Source organism: Eptatretus burgeri, chromosome 1 (genome assembly GCF_056783735.1).
Source record: "Eptatretus burgeri isolate ZD-2024b chromosome 1, Ebu_testis_v1, whole genome shotgun sequence".
In the NCBI taxonomy this organism is placed as follows: domain Eukaryota; kingdom Metazoa; phylum Chordata; class Myxini; order Myxiniformes; family Myxinidae; genus Eptatretus; species Eptatretus burgeri.
Window position 1 is genome coordinate 49,247,813 of NC_140961.1, and position 17,538 is coordinate 49,265,350.

Genomic DNA, 17,538 nt, shown 5'->3' on the forward strand with positions numbered 1-17,538 from the left:
AGCTTCCGTTCTGAGTCCTGGAAGTCAGTGGTTTGAACCCGAGCCGAGTTATACCAAAGACTTTAAAAATGGTATGTGCTGCTTCTTTGCTTGATGCTCAGTATTTAAAAGAATTGGACAAATTCATAGCCAAACACCATTGGGTAGGCAATGGCAAACTGCTTTAGCAGCACTAACATTTTGTGGAGTATGGTACATCATCATAAATATTGTGATGGCGTCGCCTTGGATAACTCTGAAAGGCTGACACGTTGATAAAAAGACCACGGATGCCATCCACAACACTCACCTCTGGTTTGATCCTCTCGCCCTGTGTCAGTTTACCGTACCTGAGAGATGACCGCAGTAGAAGGGGAATCGTGCCTGTGGCTGCGAAACAGATGTCAATCGCTTGAGCTAACTACCTCCAGGAGCGCTATATCATGACCAAACCCAAACAGAATAAGTCAAGACACAGTTCTTTATACCCATAGGTGTAATCAAAGCAAGCAAGGCAGAAAATGGTGGGAGAATTAGCAATTAAATTCAAGCAAGAGATGGTGGGAAAACCCAAGCAATGGCAATACAAGGAATATATACAATTGTTACAGGGATGTATACATTTCCCCAGGTTTCCCCTTCGTGACAAACCTTCCCTTGGAAACTTAATTACTTTGCACTATAACTTATTTGGCATCAAAACATACAACCTGAGAAGTGAGAGATGGGAATGAGGGAGAATAAGAAATGGTGGAAAAAGAAATAGTGGGGGGTCTTTTGCATGCCCCTAACACACCTTGTAACAACCTGGCTGGATTGCTGCCACTGGATGGCCAGGCCTAATGGAATGTGTATCATTCCACTCAAACTCCCGACCGGATTCCTCCCTCCACTCCATTCACACTCCTGATCTCCAGTGGCGCCTGATGTTAACTGGCTGACGCAATGGGTTGTGCAGTTTCCACGGGAATGGCTGCCAGTGAGGCAAGGTGAGTTAACTTGGACAGCTGTGATGTGGCCGGGAGGTGAGATGAGCGACCGGGCTAAGGTGACAGTGCACCGGGCTTGGTGTGGAGACGTGTGTATGTGTGGTGGGATGAAGAGAAAGAAAAGGAGTGAAAAGAACGAAGAGTGCGGACAGAGCGCTCGCTTCGCTTCACTATGCTCAAACTGGAAAAAGGAAGGAAAAAAGAAAGAAAAAGGAAGAGATGAATGTGATTTGAATGGGCTCGTGGTTAAATGTATGGTTTTGGTGAAAGACGATAATAGTGCAAAGAGCAGAGTCAAAGTAAATGGTTCTGGACAACCCCCACTCCTTTCAAAGCTTGTGTCCCAAGTTGGTGCATGTCTCATTTCACACGCTAAGTCAAGTGGCTATTCCTTCTCTGCATTTCCTCCTTCATCCCCCCCCCCCCCAACACACACACACACACACACACACACACACACACACACACACACACGCACGCACGCACACACGCACGCACGCACGCACGCACGCACGCACGCACGCACGCACGCACACACACACACACTTTTCCTTGCAGCTCTGGGACCCTCGTTGGTACAGAGCCCAAGAGGGCAGACTGACCTTCACCACCGATAATTGGTTGGCTCCCTCCCAAACTTCTGCCCAGCAATGGATGGTGCCTGATTGGTGGGATGTGGTCTCCATGGTGGACTTTCTGGGAAGGGGGAAGGGGCGATTTGTCATGCACCTGTCAATTCTGCGGATTGATGGCTTCCTGTCAAGGAAGGGGAAACTGCGACAATGCGATGCTGTTTGAGTGGATTGGCGAGCCCGTCACGTGGAATTATCTGCGAGAGCAAGAAGGAATGACATTAAAATGGCATCGTGTGTGTGTGTGTGTGTGTGTGTGTGTGTGTGTGTGTGTGTGTGTGTGTGTGTGTTTGTTGTTGTTGAGTGTGAAATGGTTCGAGTCCAGGATGTAGAAAGGAAAGACAATGTACTAAAGGTAACATTCGCAACACGCATATCTATCCACATGAATACGGTATCTACTTAAAAGCTAAACAGAATCTTAAGACATAACGAGCTTAATCCTATGTGTTTGTGTTTCATTTCTCCCAAGGGTTCACAACGGTCACAATACATATGTACTTTATATACTTTTTTTGGAAGTTTCTTGGACTGGTGTGTCTTGTTCGAAGAACTCCTTTGGTACTCCCCACATTGCAAGACTCTGATACGAGTTATACAACAAAAGTTGTGTGTGTTGGTATTCAGATAGTGTTTTGAGTAATCTTGTCTGTTTGATTGATGGGTGTTCAAACAAAGCCAATTTTAAATGGGGAAAAGCAATAAAAACGAAAAAACTGAATGACCAAGACCAAAAAATCTAACTAAGATTTATTTAATTTTATCCTTCTTGTATATGTTGATATTGTTGTGGTTGACGAAATTCGCAAACCACCATTCAGGTCCCTTAGGTGAGATATCTCTGTAAGTATATGTGTAGTTAGGCCCAAACCCGTTGTTTAGAGGGAATAAATGTCATTCATTCGGGCTGCGACCCTTCTAGATAGCCGTTTTTCTTTTACTATCTTTACTTTGGACCAGCCGCCATTACTACCATTACTTCCACCACCAACCACGTCTCAACAGCCATCACACAACAACCACCAACCGCAATGCCGCTTCACAACAACAACAACGCCAACAGCCACGACCTTTACCGTCACAACTCGCCCTCGCAACCATCGCATCACCGCCATTCCCGCGCCGCTTGTGGGCAGCGATACTGGACTCGTGCAGGGCGCGCACCGAGCAGCGGGCGCAAAAAAACACCAGCCTTTCCGAAGCAATCGGATCAAAAACGACTCACGCCCACTTCTGTTCCGTCCTATCAGCGAGCGTGGGGCGATTTGGCCCCGCCTCCAGGTGCGTCGGAATATAATCGCTATATGCAGATTCATGGATCAAAAAGCATTCACGCCCACTTTTCCTCTGTCCAATGGGGAGCCAGCCAGAGGTAAATGGTCGAAGGTGAAGGAGCGAAGCCCCGGGGGCTATAAAGGGCCGCGTTCGCTCGCCGGGGAGTGGAGTTGGAAAGAGTCAGTCAAGGAGAGTGGAGAAGAGAAGAGTCGGAGAAAGCAGTTGGACGGAGCTGTGGAGAGTGGGAGAGTTGGAGAGGTGGCGGCGGCGAAGGCAGTCGAGAGGGCGCTCGTGTCAGAGTCGGGGAGCTGCGGAGAGGGGAGGCCGATAAGGCGACCGAGGTCGCGGTGGAGACGCTTGTCGCGGGACCCGAGCCAGCGAGATATCCTCATCCCCCCGAGCATCAACAACCCCCTCCTGTTTCCCCCCGCGCTGAGATAGTGCGAGAAAGGGGCCCCGTTCCCACCCCATTCCAGACACTGTCCGCGAGGCCCGCAGAGTCGGGGCGCCACCACCATTTTGCGGCTCATCACCAGACGGGTAGGCTCGACGCGGTCTCGGCCCCAGGCCCGTCTGCCCCCTCATAGTGGAGGGTGGTCCCTTTTTCTTTTGCTTTGGGTACATGTGTTGTCGGCGCCGTCTGTGAAGTAAAACTGTATAAGTGTTGCCGTGTGCTTGGTAGTCGGTGGTAGATCTGCATTGTGTTTTGCTTTTACATTTGCTTTTTGTGCATTATTGTGTGTTTCTTCTTCTTTTACATTTGCTTTTGGTGTATAATTGTATATGTGTGCTATCCGTGTGCCATCGCGAAATAAATGTGCTTGATGTTGAACTGTTTTTCCCGTTTCGCTTCGTCTTTTCCTTTATTGAATCTCCATCTTACTTCACGTAAAGGGTTGGTCGTGGGCTAAAACGCCCGATAATTAATCGAACCGTCAGGGTTGACGATAACACCGCTCGGTTATCCCGATAGTACGGAACGGGTCGCTTTAAGTGGCCCGTGTCCGAAGTCGACCTGCGGCGAGGTGCGATCGCCCGGTCTACCCTCCGTGTGGGTACTTAGGTAGGTCGAATTTGGCGAGCAACCCTATCCCACGCGGGGGGCCGATTGGCACGATCGTGGTGAGGCCGAAAGGCCCACCCGTGACTAGTTCCCGGCGTTAGTCCGAGAGGGTCACGACGGGATTGTCCATCCGGTGGGCGATGTGCCGCGATTCGATTTACGTGTCCGTTCGCACGCCGGCGGGCGCGAATCCGCAACACTGGTGTCAGGTCATGCGATATAAACTCATCGCCCTCCTCGCGGCACTGGTATCGGAGAGCGGGAAAACGGGCTCTCCTGTCTCCAGCTAAATTCACGGGAATCGGTCCAGGGTGAGAGGAGCGACCCCCGATTCCCTCCAAATTACGAGCGATTCAAATTTACCCTTTACGAGAAATAAGATGGCGTCTCAAGGCGAGCGGGAGCCGGGGGTATTAGAAATGGATGTAGAATGTGTAGAATCCATGGTTCAGGATGAAAACCCCGTGCAGGAAATGTTGGTTGTGCAGGAACACGAACTCCCCCAACTGAACCCAGAGCCCGAAATAGGTGCGGCGGCGGCCGCAGTGTATGACACCTCCCCTCCCCCTCTCCACCAAAACCCCCCGATCCTTGCCGAAACGGCTCACCCAAGCGCACCTGACATGGCCCAGCTATGCGCCATGCTGGCGGCAATGACAGCGAGGATGGATGCGAATACACAACAAATGAACGAAAAAATGGATGCGAATACACAGCAAATGAACGAAGTGAAAACGAAAATGGATGCGAATACACAGCAAATGAACGAAATGGAAACAAACATGAAGGAAGAAATGAAAGAGCTGCAGGGTGAGACGCAGAGCATAGGCCGAAGCCTGCAGGCGGGCATGAAGGCAGTAACCGGGGAGCTTAAAATGGCGACTCCACGTGTGGGAGCGAACGAGCTGAGAGGGAGTGCAACGGCTGTCGGGCCCGCGGTGGAGGCGGGTAAGGAAAAAATAATTCGGGGGACGTGTTGGGCGAGGGTCGTGACGGTAACCGAGAGGGAAAAACGAATTGGGGTGACGGAGACGTGCACGAGGGAGATAAGGGAAGAGACGGAAATAATAGTTGAGACAAGAGAGGCAAAGGGTGAAGAGGTGACTGAGTTGGCAGAGACACGGGAGATGGGAACGATAGAGGGAAGACTACACGATGAAGACGGGGATAGAGACGCACACACACACACGGAGGTAGTGGAGGATAATGGGGGTGAGCTCGCGGACTGGGTAGAGACCCGGTGCGAGCAGCTGGATGGCCTCCTCCAGGAACGAGGGGAGGGAGTATGCCCCCTTGAGGCGAGTCACGACCAGGTGAGTTCGGTCGTGCTTTGCGAGTTCGAGGGGAGGAGTGCTGTGGACGGGTGCACGCCGAGCTTGGGGGGTAGAGAGGCCCCGGAGACCCTTGTGGGGACACGAATCCCCAGTGTGGTTGTCCCTGTGTGTGTGGTGCAAGGTGTGAGTGCCCCCGCGTGTGTGAGTGAGGCACGGTGTGTGAGTGAGACACCGCGGGCGAGTGCCCCCGCGTGTGTGAGTGGTGTCGTGGCAAGTGTGCCAAAGGGCGTGCTTCCCAGCATGCCGTGTGTGGATGAGGCACCGTGTGTGAGTGTCGCCGTGTGTGTGAGTGAAACGGCCAGTATGAGTGAGGCACCGCGGGCGAGTGCCCCCGCGTGTGTGAGTGGTATGGTTTGTGTGAGGGAAATGGCACGAGTGAGTGAAAGGCCGCGAGTGAGTGGAGCCACGTGTGCGAGGGAGATGGCATGCTTGAGTGAACGGCCGAGTTCAAGGGAGACCGTGTGTGTGAGAGAGTGGTATGTAAGGGAGATGTCGGTGGGCATGTGTGAACGTGCAGCCGCGTCTCCCGGTGTGAGTTTAATGGTGAGGTGTGTTAGCGTCGTAATACGCGGGAGTGCGTGTGGTGAATGGCGACGACGACGGCGACAGAGGAAAGAAAGCCGAGTAGCGGCTGTAGCTGTTTCAGGGACCGTGCCGGGTTCACCCAGCAGCGAGCACGAGGTCCGTGCTGTGCAACGCACGAGGCCCCCACGTGCTCGCTTGCGAGAGTGAAGTCCCGGTCCGGAAACGCACGCGGTGGATTTGCCGATCCCGCGGACAAACAAAGTTTAGGCAGGATTACGGATTTGGACCGGACGGGTTCTCCACGCGATCGTGTGTGTTAAGCTCCAACGGGCAAAGCACATGTGTTCGCGTGGGGAACCCCTCGAGACGTGGGGCTTGTGTTTTTTTTTATGCGCACGGTGACGTCATGGCTGCACGTGGGGTTGGAATCCGGCAGGAGGGGTATCCCTGCCGGATGGTACCGTCCAAGGAGGGATGAGGTACACGTGCAGCTGCATGACGTCACAGGCAGGTGCAAAGTGCGCGAGCTGTGAGTTACCGCGCTGGTGCTGCGCAATTAGAAAAAAAAAAAAAGAACAGCAAGCCTCACTTTCGGGTGCACAGGATTCCTGGGCAAGGGGTGGAAGACCCCCTTGACCAGGGCACAGGATGGAAACTAGTTAGGGGGAAGGGTTAGCTTAGTTAGACCGACTTCATGGGGCAGGGGTAAGTCCTCATGGAGTCCGTGGAATGGATTAGTTAGAGGGATTGTAGCGAGATTTAGGTTGGGAAAGTTATTTTAGAGATGTGGAGACAGTGACAGACTTGTGAATGTGTAGAGGGGACGTAGTTTAGCTACGTAGTGTTAAAAGGAACGTGCTGTAGTTTAAGGGACGACGTGGGAGCACGAGTTAGTTCGGGGAGGTAGTGAGAAGGATGGCAGAGTTCAGCGGTGTGTGTGTTGAAAAGTTGTGAGGTGAGTACATGATGAGTGAGTGAGGCCAGCGGGTCTGTGTGAGTGGAGCGAATGGGGACTGCATGGTGCGAGAGTGATTGGGGGGAGGAGTGACTCCCGCCCAAGGGACCCCGGGGTCAGTGTAGAGTGAGTTAGGGGGTTAGTCAAATTTACAAAATGGAGGTCGTTTTGTTGTTGGTGGGAGTGTAGGCTCGAAACCCGTTTGGAGGGGTGCAGGAGCCCTGTTGACGGGCTGGGAGCGTGCCTGCGAAAGGTGAGTATCGCTGAGTGGGTACCCCGGGCACCAGGCTAGTCGGCCGTGGTAGGCCAAGGGCCCATGGGGGGCCGAGATAGCGTAGTGGGCACGGGTGCGCCTGCTTGGTGCGGGGGCCCGGGGCGCCGTTAGCCGCGTGGGCAGTGTTGTGGGCACGGGTGACCCTCGGAAAGGGGCCTGGGAAGCCAGCCTGCCACGTGTGCGTTTCAGGGGAGGTGCCATGGGGGGCACTCCCCGGTGTTTAGGGAGCTGGTAGGCTCGGAGGCAGTGTAGTGCCCGGGGGTGCCATAGCGGGAGATTCGGCAGAGGGTCGTGCCTGCCAAAGGGAGCCACGTGTCCCAGCCATGAGACCGTGTTAGGGCACGGAGAGAAAATTGGGGGGCGAGGCCCGAAATTGTGAGGACACCAACACAGGCGACGGGAATCTGGGTTGTTAGAACCAATAGCTTAAGCGCGAGGCGCTTGTTGAAAGCCCCGGGGTAGTTTAACAGTTGAATGGTTAGGGTAGATAGGAAGTGTACCCCTCCACACCATCCATCCCCTCGCTCTCGTTGTGGGCCGCTGGACCCACTTTGGGTTAGATCGCTGAACTCTGGGGAGGCCATTCTGAGGCTTCGTTGGGCCTCGACACAGGACGCTAGCTCTCCCTTATTCCCCTCCGGGAAGGGAACGTAGGGGTTGGGAGTAGGCTAGGTGACAGGATAGGTTAGCCGAACAAGGACAGTACAGGGGGTTAGGGGACGATTTATAGTGGGGAAGTAAAAAAAAAAAAATAAGTTGGGGCTAAATTTGGGTTTGACAAATTAAGGGAGTGGGTATAGACAGTGACAGGCAAAGGCGATAGGTTGGGAGGGAGACCGTAGGGTAGGTCCGAGCCCGCCTTCCGAGTGGCCAGCACCACCGCACTCCCTCCACCAACCTCCACTGAACGGCGAAGGCTGGCCAGCTTCATCGGCAGCTGTTGTTTTGCTGCAAGGCCTGTGCCGGCTGGATCGGCTGCAGCTGCTGTGCTGCAAGGCCTGTACCGGCCGGATCGTCTGCAGCTGTTTTCTGCAAGGCCTGTGCCGGCCAGTTCATCTGCTGGCTGTGTTTGCCTGCAGCGGCCTTCTTCTGCAGGCTGTGGTTGCCTGCTCACCTTTGCCATGCCATGCCCACTGCCCCTGTTCACCAGCCCCGTTCAATTTTTGCTTTGCCCCCCCCCCCCCTGTTCATTGCCATGTGCGCCAGGATCAGAAAGCAACAGTTTGCAAGCTGCAAGAACTGCCCTGTTGGCAGCTACAACACGGGCCTGCAGTGGCGCCCCGTGCACCGTGTTTGCGTGCATCCATTCATCCATCCATTCGTTGTGCTCATTGCGTGTGCCACTTGAGCTGGCACGGAGACTGTGTTTGTGCAGCCCATGCACCGTTGTGGTTCACTGCGTTCAGTTCAAAAGGGAAGGCCTTGGACTGCGAGTGAGTAGCCGGCCATGTTCCCTGTCACCTGCATTGTTTGAGCCAGAGACTGCATGCGAGCAGCCTGGCTCCCTGCTAACTGCTTTCTTTTTGCAGAGTCCATTGATCCTGGGCCATGCTTTAGTGTAAAATTTGTAAGTTAAGGTTAAGATGTACTGTACGTATGAGTGCGCCCACGGCATGTCTGTCCTAGCGCCGGCAATTTTATTTAAGTCGTCCGTGTGAGTGGGTTTGTTTAGGTAGTTACTCAGCCCTCAGGTTATTTATTTTGGGGACACGAATACCATGAATGTCGCACTCAGGGATCCGTAGGTAAAATGTACTAGGGGAAAACTACACATGATGGCACGCGAAAATTTGACGACTCGGGACGAGTCTGTAAAAAGGGGAGGGGGTAGTGTTGTGGTTGACGAAATTCGCAAACCACCATTCAGGTCCCTTAGGTGAGATATCTCTGTAAGTATATGTGTAGTTAGGCCCAAACCCGTTGTTTAGAGGGAATAAATGTCATTCATTCGGGCTGCGACCTTTCTAGATAGCCGTTTTTCTTTTACTATCTTTATTTTGGACCAGCCGCCATTACTACCATTACTACCACCATCAACCACGTCTCAACAGCCATCACACAACAACCACCAACCGCAACGCCGCTTCACAACAACAACAACGCCAACAGCCACGACCTTTACCGTCACAACTCGCCGTCGCAACCATCGCATCACCGCCATTCCCGCGCCGCTTGTGGGCACCGATACTGGACTCGTGCAGGGCGCGCACCGAGCAGCGGGCGCAAAAAAACACCAGCCTTTCCGAAGCAATCGGATCAAAAACGACTCACGCCCACTTCTGTTCCGTCCTATCAGCGAGCGTGGGGCGATTTGGCCCCGCCTCCGGGTGCGTCGGAGTATAATCGCTATATGCAGATTCATGGATCAAAAAGCATTCACGCCCACTTTTCCTCTGTCCAATGGGGAGCCAGCCAGAGGTAAAGGGTCGAAGGTGAAGGAGCGAATCCCCGGGGGCTATAAAGGGCCGCGTTCGCTCGCCGGGGAGTGGAGTTGGAAAGAGTCAGTCAAGGAGAGTGGAGAAGAGAAGAGTCGGAGAAAGCAGTTGGACGGAGCTGTGGAGAGTGGGAGAGTTGGAGAGGTGGCGGCGGCGAAGGCAGTCGAGAGGGCGCTCGTGTCAGAGTCGGGGAGCTGCGGAGAGGGGAGGCCGATAACGCGACCGAGGTCGCGGTGGAGACGCTCGTCGCGGGACCCGAGCCAGCGAGATATCCTCATCCCCCCGAGCATCAACAACCCCCTCCTGTTTCCCCCCCGCGCTGAGATAGTGCGAGAAGGGGGCCCCGTTCCCACCCCATTCCAGACACTGTCCGCGAGGCCCGCAGAGTCGGGGCGCCACCGCCATTTTGCGGCTCATCACCAGACGGGTAGGCTCGACGCGGTCTCGGCCCCAGGCCCGTCTGCCCCCTCATCGTGGAGGGTGGTCCCTTTTTCTTTTGCTTTGAGTATATGTGTTGTCGGCGCCGTCTGTGAAGTAAAACTGTATAAGTGTTGCCGTGTGCTCGGTAGTCGGTGGTAGATCTGCATTGTGTTTTGCTTTTACATTTGCTTTTTGTGCATTATTGTGTGTTTCTTCTTTTACATTTGCTTTTGGTGTATAATTGTATATGTGCGCTATCCGTGTGCCATCGCGAAATAAATGTGCTTGATGTTGAACTGTTTTTCCCGTTTCGCTTCGTCTTTTCCTTTATTTAATCTCCATCTTACTTCACGTAAAGGGTTGGTCGTGGGTTAAAACGCCCGATAATTAATCGAACCGTCGGGGTTGACGATAACACCGCTCAGTTATCCCGATAGTACGGAACGGGTCGCTTAAAGTGGCCCGTGTCCGAAGTCGACCTGCGGCGAGGTGCGATCGCCCGGTCTACCCTCCGTGTGAGTACTTAGGTAGGTCGAATTTGGCGAGCAACCCTATCCCACGCGGGGGGCCGATTGGCACGATCGTGGTGAGGCCGAAAGGCCCACCCGTGACTAGTTCCCGGCGTTAGTCCGAGAGGGTCACGACGGGATTGTCCGTCCGGTGGGCGACGTGCCGCGATTCGAGTTACGTGGCCGTTCGCACGCCGGCGGCCGCGAATCCGCAACAATATTTTATATTGATATGGTATTATGTGTATGTATTTAACTCTGTCATGGTATTACATTGAAATTTTGTACTGTATACCTGTTGTGTAATTTGTTGCTATTCCTTGGATTGTGCATCTGCAGAGATTTTGGGTGAACACTAACTTTTGGAATCAAAGGTGTGGACCTGTATTTTTATATATCGGGGGAGAATCCCAAGTCAATTACCTTAATGCCCTCTATGGTAAGTTTTTTTTTTCTCTTGTGGATGTTTTAATGGGGTTGGGAGGGACTTGATTGTTTTTTGTTCATTTTAGTAAAAGGCAGTGTCTGAACAAGACTAAGCATTTAACAATGCAGAGCCTTGCCAGGGTAGAGAGAATAGTAAATTATAGAACATGTGCAGACTCACTCGCTCACTGACGAACAGCACCGTGGACTTCATTGTACTTTTAATGAAAGTTTCATCTTCAGTTAATAGTATACCGAAGTTCCCTTTAGGGCCATCTAGCCTGGGTTCAAATATTGGCCTAGCCATAAACTGTCATGCTGATGTCTTGGAGGCAGGACGAGGCACGAATGCGTATGCCGTCCCTTGGATGGATGTTAAACTGGGTGTCCCAAGTGCCAGCATAAGTTTGTGGACATTAAGGATCCTACAATGTCCTTCCCAAAGAGTAGCTGAGCTATCACTGCCACCAAGAAAAAAATTCCAAATCCCTGCCATGACCAACAGAGGACATTGCATCAGTGACAAAACTGCTACTCGTAGCCAAGTTCTGCATACGAAGGAAGATCTTCATATTGAAACCGAAGGATAATGAATGCTTTGTGAGTGAGGCTTAGTGTCGATTTTTAGAAAATTCCTTGGGGCAGTAGTTCTCAAAAAATGTTTGTCTCCATGACTTCTTACACAAAATTCAGCAATGCTACCTTTTATCAATTAAAATGTTAGATTGAATTTAAAACACGTTTTTATTCAGTGACCACTTAAATTGATCAGCCTATTTAGTCCAGTGCAGGATGACTTCCTCCCTCAACCTGGTCCATTCTGTTCTATCCAATGTAATTTTAGTTCGTTCAATACTCCAGTAATTTTTTTCCATTTAATCTTTCTATCTGATCTTTTCTTATTTTAATTTTTTTGATTTAATCTAGATTTAAGGGCCTTTTCTTCTTTCAGAGCCTTCTCTAGGTTGCCAGTTTTTAATTATTATTATCCACCAGTTATCCGTTCTTCTTGCGAAGTTTTCAGCCCAGTTGCATTTCATTTTTTGATTGTGACAAGAATGTAAAAGAATGTTTTGTATGTGATCCTATCATTTTTCTTCTTGTCCCTTTTGGTTATGCTGAGACGGTATCTTTACATGGCTATTTGTGTGGTGATCAATTTTGCTCCATCTCTGTCTGTTGCGAGAGACCATGTTTTGCTGCCGTAAGTCATTGCTGGAAGAGTACATTGATTAAAATCATCTTTTTATATTTACAGGAACAAGGCTCATGAAAGAGCAAGGAAGAACTGACAGTAGGACAAACATCAAGAGAATGAATGAACAGTAAAAGAGGAGATGTAGGAATGGAGGAAACACTGAAACTAGAAAGAAAGATTGTTTTTTTTAGGAAAGGTTAATGTGGATAATAGAAATCATGAGTTAAAATTGGGGATGACAAAAGATGGTGGTGCATTGCTTTGCTTGTTAGAAGGCCTATAGGGAAGAGTTAGACAGAATAACCTCTGGAAGATGGTTACATAGATTGCACACCTCCACTATTTTATTCCTCACTTCTCCAGTCAGCCTGGATTATGGAAGTTTAACTAGAAGGGCATTACATCCTGGAGGTCTCTTGTTGTTACCATAATGTCTAAAAGGCCAAAAAAACAAAAACATTCTTCAGCCTCATCACCGGAGATTCCAATAATGTTGAGAGCTTTAGATACCATAGAATCCATGAAGGATGTATGGGATTATTGGACACCAGCTCATTGGGAAGAGTTCTCCAGTGAGCTATACAAAAGCCTGGTAGACTGTGAGTAACTTTGATTTTCCAAGGAAAAACTTGGATCGACAGAGGATGCCCAGTCTGTTGTTGTTAACTGTTGATGTTTTGTCTTGAGGTCAGGTGGACAAGTAGAACTGGCGAGGAAAATGGGTGCCATGGTGGTTGTGTCGGAACATCGTCTTTACGGAGAGAGCATGAATCCTGAGGGCACCACTGATTCAGTTCTCAAATTCCTTTCTGTGAAGCAGTCGTGAGTACAGCTATGTCTTTTATTCCAATTCAATATCAAGTATATGTCTGGATTTCTTGAGGTGGAACCATCATGTCGAAAAGCACAAAAACAATTGTAAAACATGCTGGCAGACAAGGACTATCTCCTGGGAGATCACTGGGCAGTACGATTGATAAGACATTAGAGTAAAGATTAATTATCAGGAATATGAAACGATCACCTCTGTAGTGACATGCATCAGAGTGGCTTGTAACATTGAAGAGAAATGACCTGGCATCAACCATGAATGAGACTTATTATTGTAGCATTATTGGAATTCCCATTTATCCAGGACAAGTGATCAGATATTTGGAGAGCTAGCATTCTATATAAGTAGTAGAAGAATGTTGGTTCTGAGTCTTCTCCTCTCATGTTAAGTCAATGGGAAGGAGACTTTTGATTCCGCACCTCAGAATTGATTCTCTGTGTCCCCCCTCCTCCACTGCCAGCCCCTTCCCCTTCCCCAAGCTTCTTAGGATATTTCATCATTTTCTTCCCCTCTCCAATCATGGAATACTTACACCATTGTCTCTTCATCATATTCTTCTCTTTAATTGGAAAGAGCTTATATTCCCTTCATATATTTGATATCTTTAGAGGGAATTTTGAATAAATGACTAGTATAACAAAAAATCCTTATCTATTGAGACTTTTTAATTCCACACCTCAGAACTTTATTCTCCCCCCTCCTCCCCCCAGAATATTCCTCCAATCCTGGCATCTTAACACATTATTCCCATTAATTGATTGTAAAAATGGTTCTGGGGACACTCTTCTAATATAAAAATCTTCTCATACAGAAGAAACAGACAGACACTCTCAATCTTGGCATACAGGTATCTTTATATTAAACTCATATAGACGGCCAAATAATATCTGTTTGTGTTCTATTTTATGAAATTGTTTTATTCTCTTGTCACTCATCTCCAATGAGAATGTTGATAAATAGTATGTTGGAACTTGGTTCTCGGACGAACCACTCAACAGACACTCGCTGTTGCTCACTCACGTTCGCTCCCTGCCTCGCTTTGATCTCAAAAAAGGCGTTGGTTGACCATCAAAATCCCCTCAACCAAATTACTTTTTTTTCTTAACTCTTAAATATCATAACACTTATACCTTAATCTTGTATTGCTTATGTAAATCTTAACACTTATATTCATAATCATAAGTCAATTATATTTCCTAAAATGTAACTTTTATCATCAAAAGCTCCCAATGCCTTTTTATTTACTTGTTCTGTGTATAATTAATGTTTATAACTTCTTATCATATTCATTTTTCTCTACTCTTCTTACTTAAAAGCTAAACAGTTGTAATAATGCTCAAAATTTATTGTTTCTTTGATTACATTTTTCTTTTCCCCTTTAACTTTTTCTCACATTTAGAAGTACCATCTTTTGAAGAATAGTATTTATAAGCATAAGCCTTTGCTTGTAATCCTACAAATTTACGAATTTTACCAACTCCACCAACTCATTTATAAACTTTACAAAACCCTTTTTATTTTTTGTGGAGAACAGACTACTACTCGGTTTGTAATTCCTTGAATCATAAATATTCATGTATTATGACATATCCTCATAAACATCTTCCATATTCATTTTCAAAATAAAGCTGTCTGTATCCATACAAAGTAAATGAACTCCATCCACATATTTCTTCTTTAAGTTGTTGGAGAAGTAGTCATACATTAACAACTTTGCCAACAAAAAGAGCAATCAGAGATTGCAGACCCTCACCAGGACTTCTTTTGTGTGTGGCATTTGTGTACTGGTGTTACGTAATTAATAAGGCACATAATTAGGACTGCCACTTTATACAGTAACTGCCTAGCAGTGATGACTAGCTCCCGCTTTGATCGGACATCTGACCCTGACCCATTATGTTCTTTATGGTTATTCAATTGAATTCAGAATGGGATTAAAATAAATTAAATTCAAATCAAATGGAATACCAAATCGGAACAGTCCTGCATTGGAGTAATCATAAGGAACCCAAACAAAAACAAAAGATGAAGTTATCAGGAGGATCCTGGATAGGATTCACATTTCAGCTGCTTATCCTCTACCCTCAAACCCATCCAGGCAGAGCCAAGTAAAGAAACAGATCAAAAAATTAAATAATTGTGGCTGCCTGCCCATGTATCCAATCAAGTTGAAATTTAAAACATTTATTCCCCATCACACCGAGATCACAATTGGGAAGTTTCATGTCGATTGATTAAGCAGCTCCAGAGAAAACGTTATTTAATATCTTTCTTAAATCCAATATGGCTGCCAAACCATGTGACATCAATTATTCACCAACAACCTTGTACACGCATGTGTTGCGGAACATTTGTGTGAAGTTTCCCCTCGATCTGTCTAGCCATTCTGGAGAAGAAGTTTTTTTTTATGTTTTAGGTTACATCCAATATGGCTGCCAAACCATATATGATGCTTGATGTCATATTTGTGAACCTTTTGTTCCTCATGGATAGGTGGTCATAGTTGTAAAGTTGAGTTGATTGGATTAAAATTGAGGATTTTAGAAATTTAGCCTATGTTGACCTTTTGGTCTATGTTGACCTTTTCACCTATGTTTACCTCAAAATAAATAGGTGGTTGAATTCAGTGACCTGATCTGTAAATTAAAAGGTGGTTGAATTCAGCGACCTGATTTGCAAATGGTCTTAAAATTTCAAGTCAATCGGATGAAAATTGACAATTTTAGAAACAATTAAAAAAATTGGCCTATTTTGGGTTGACCTTATGGCCTATGTTGACCTTTTGACCTAAGATAACCTCAATAGTAATATATGATTGTATTCACTGCCCAGATATGCAAATCCTTTTCAAATTTCAACTCAATCGGATGAAAATTGAGGCTTTAGAAAATTTCGCCTTTTGGCCTAAGTTTGCCTTAAAATTACTAAGTGGTTGAACTCAGTGACCTGATGTGCAAATGCACAAATTTTAGAAAATATGGCTCAAATTGGCCTCTTGGCCTATGTAGACCTTTTTGGTCGAACTAATTTTATGAAATTTCAATGCGGGACCGTCGCAGGGTTGGTGACATTAATCTCTGAAAATTTCAGAGCAGTCGGTTGAGCGGTTTGGGCTGGAGTATTCACTCGAATACCACAAAAGTTCTCAGAGAAGACCTCCGCTCTTTGAAAGCTTGGTTTATTAATTAATTTAGATGCCTGTTTCCAAGATGGAGTAAGTTTTATGTTTTTTCCAATTCCTTACATTTTCCATTGTCTTTCCAAACACAGTGTCATTCATTAATTTGTAAAAGTCCTTCTCAAAATCTGTTTTTGCTTCTGTTCTCTTTGCCTTATTTAAATCAATATAGGTCTTTAACCAATGACTTTGAAGAAAATTCATCGAGTTTAAAAGTTTCGACACTCTCAACCCCACAGATAAATATTGTCTCAAATTCCTTTGATGTATAACACAATTCTCTTTGTCGTATAACGTAGTCAGCAATTCTTCTGTTGGTTTGCTTGTAATAAGAAATGATTGTTGATAACCGCTGAGACATTCTTTTCTTGGACACTCCTTATCGGGGACACGTGGCAGGTCTTTATGCTTGTTACGTTCTTCTGGGCATTTCAAATTGACCTCAAAATTATACCCAACTTCTGCTTTGTCTCAATCCTTTTGAGAAGAGATCATGATATTTTATAAAATTCTTTCATAATGTTTCTCTTTAATCCATTTGAGTTTTCCCGAAGGTAAAGATTGCGACATAGCCCATCCCTACATATTGTTGGCATAGTAACACATCAAGTAAGAACCATCTTCTGTAGCATCACGGTGAGGAAAATATTTGTTGTTTGCTTTAGCATATCTCTGAGAACAGACTTGTGACATTCCACCTCTTTTAGCCTTCTCTATCATCAAAAGCATATCTATATCACTGAATAACTTGAATGGCTGTTTGGTCATCTTTAGCATAACACTCCAAGTCAATCCAGGGGCTGTGTAATAATGGATGGGGTTTAATCCATATGAATATTTATTATGACAGATTGCTCTGAAAGCCTCATATTACCTGATCTCTTGTCATGTTATATCACTTGTCACTTGTCCTGGATAAATGTCATGTTATATGGATAAAATGCAAATGTTGGAGAAAAAAAAGTATTGAATATAGCGACCATTTTCTGAATCTAATCAACATGAGGAATAGGATTGAATAAGACTCACCATTACGATAAGTGAAGAAGATGAAGGAGGAAGAGTTTTTGTTTTAATGTCAATGAATATGGTTTAGATTCATGGAGATTCAGACTCAATGTTGTGGATAAAATATCTTCATAGGGAGAGGGATAAGTGGTTGTGTTTACTTCCTGAGAGTGGTTTCACTGAAAATCCGTTAATCCGTTCTCAACTCAAGTTAACAAAAAAGGATTCCTGGGAGATCCTGCCCCCCGTACAGGGATAACCAGTATCACAAGTTGGCATATGCAGTTTCAACACGTGTGCCCATGTGCCCATGTATCCATGCACACAAACACACCTTTCATATTTATTTATTTATTTATTTTCGTGTCACAAACCCTCCTGGGAGTTGCCTAAATCCACTGTCATTGGATTCATTGTCTGTCTGTCTGTCATGTTATAACTTGAGAATGGATTTCAGACACAGCCTAGCGATGCAATGAGAGAGAGCTAACGTCATCCAAAAGATC

The 17,538-nt window shown here is 47.1% G+C and overlaps 1 protein-coding gene across 1 annotated transcript in view; it reads left to right on the forward strand.

The window, feature by feature from the left end:
* LOC147034449 (thymus-specific serine protease-like) overlaps window positions 1-17,538 on the forward strand; it is a 63,848-nt gene that overhangs the window by 23,427 nt on the left and 22,883 nt on the right. The window contains exons 3-4 of the mRNA XM_085883543.1: window positions 10,730-10,829; window positions 12,707-12,836. Coding sequence (XP_085739669.1) covers window positions 10,730-10,829; window positions 12,707-12,836 — 230 coding nt within the window. The remainder of the gene's footprint in view (window positions 1-10,729; window positions 10,830-12,706; window positions 12,837-17,538) is intronic.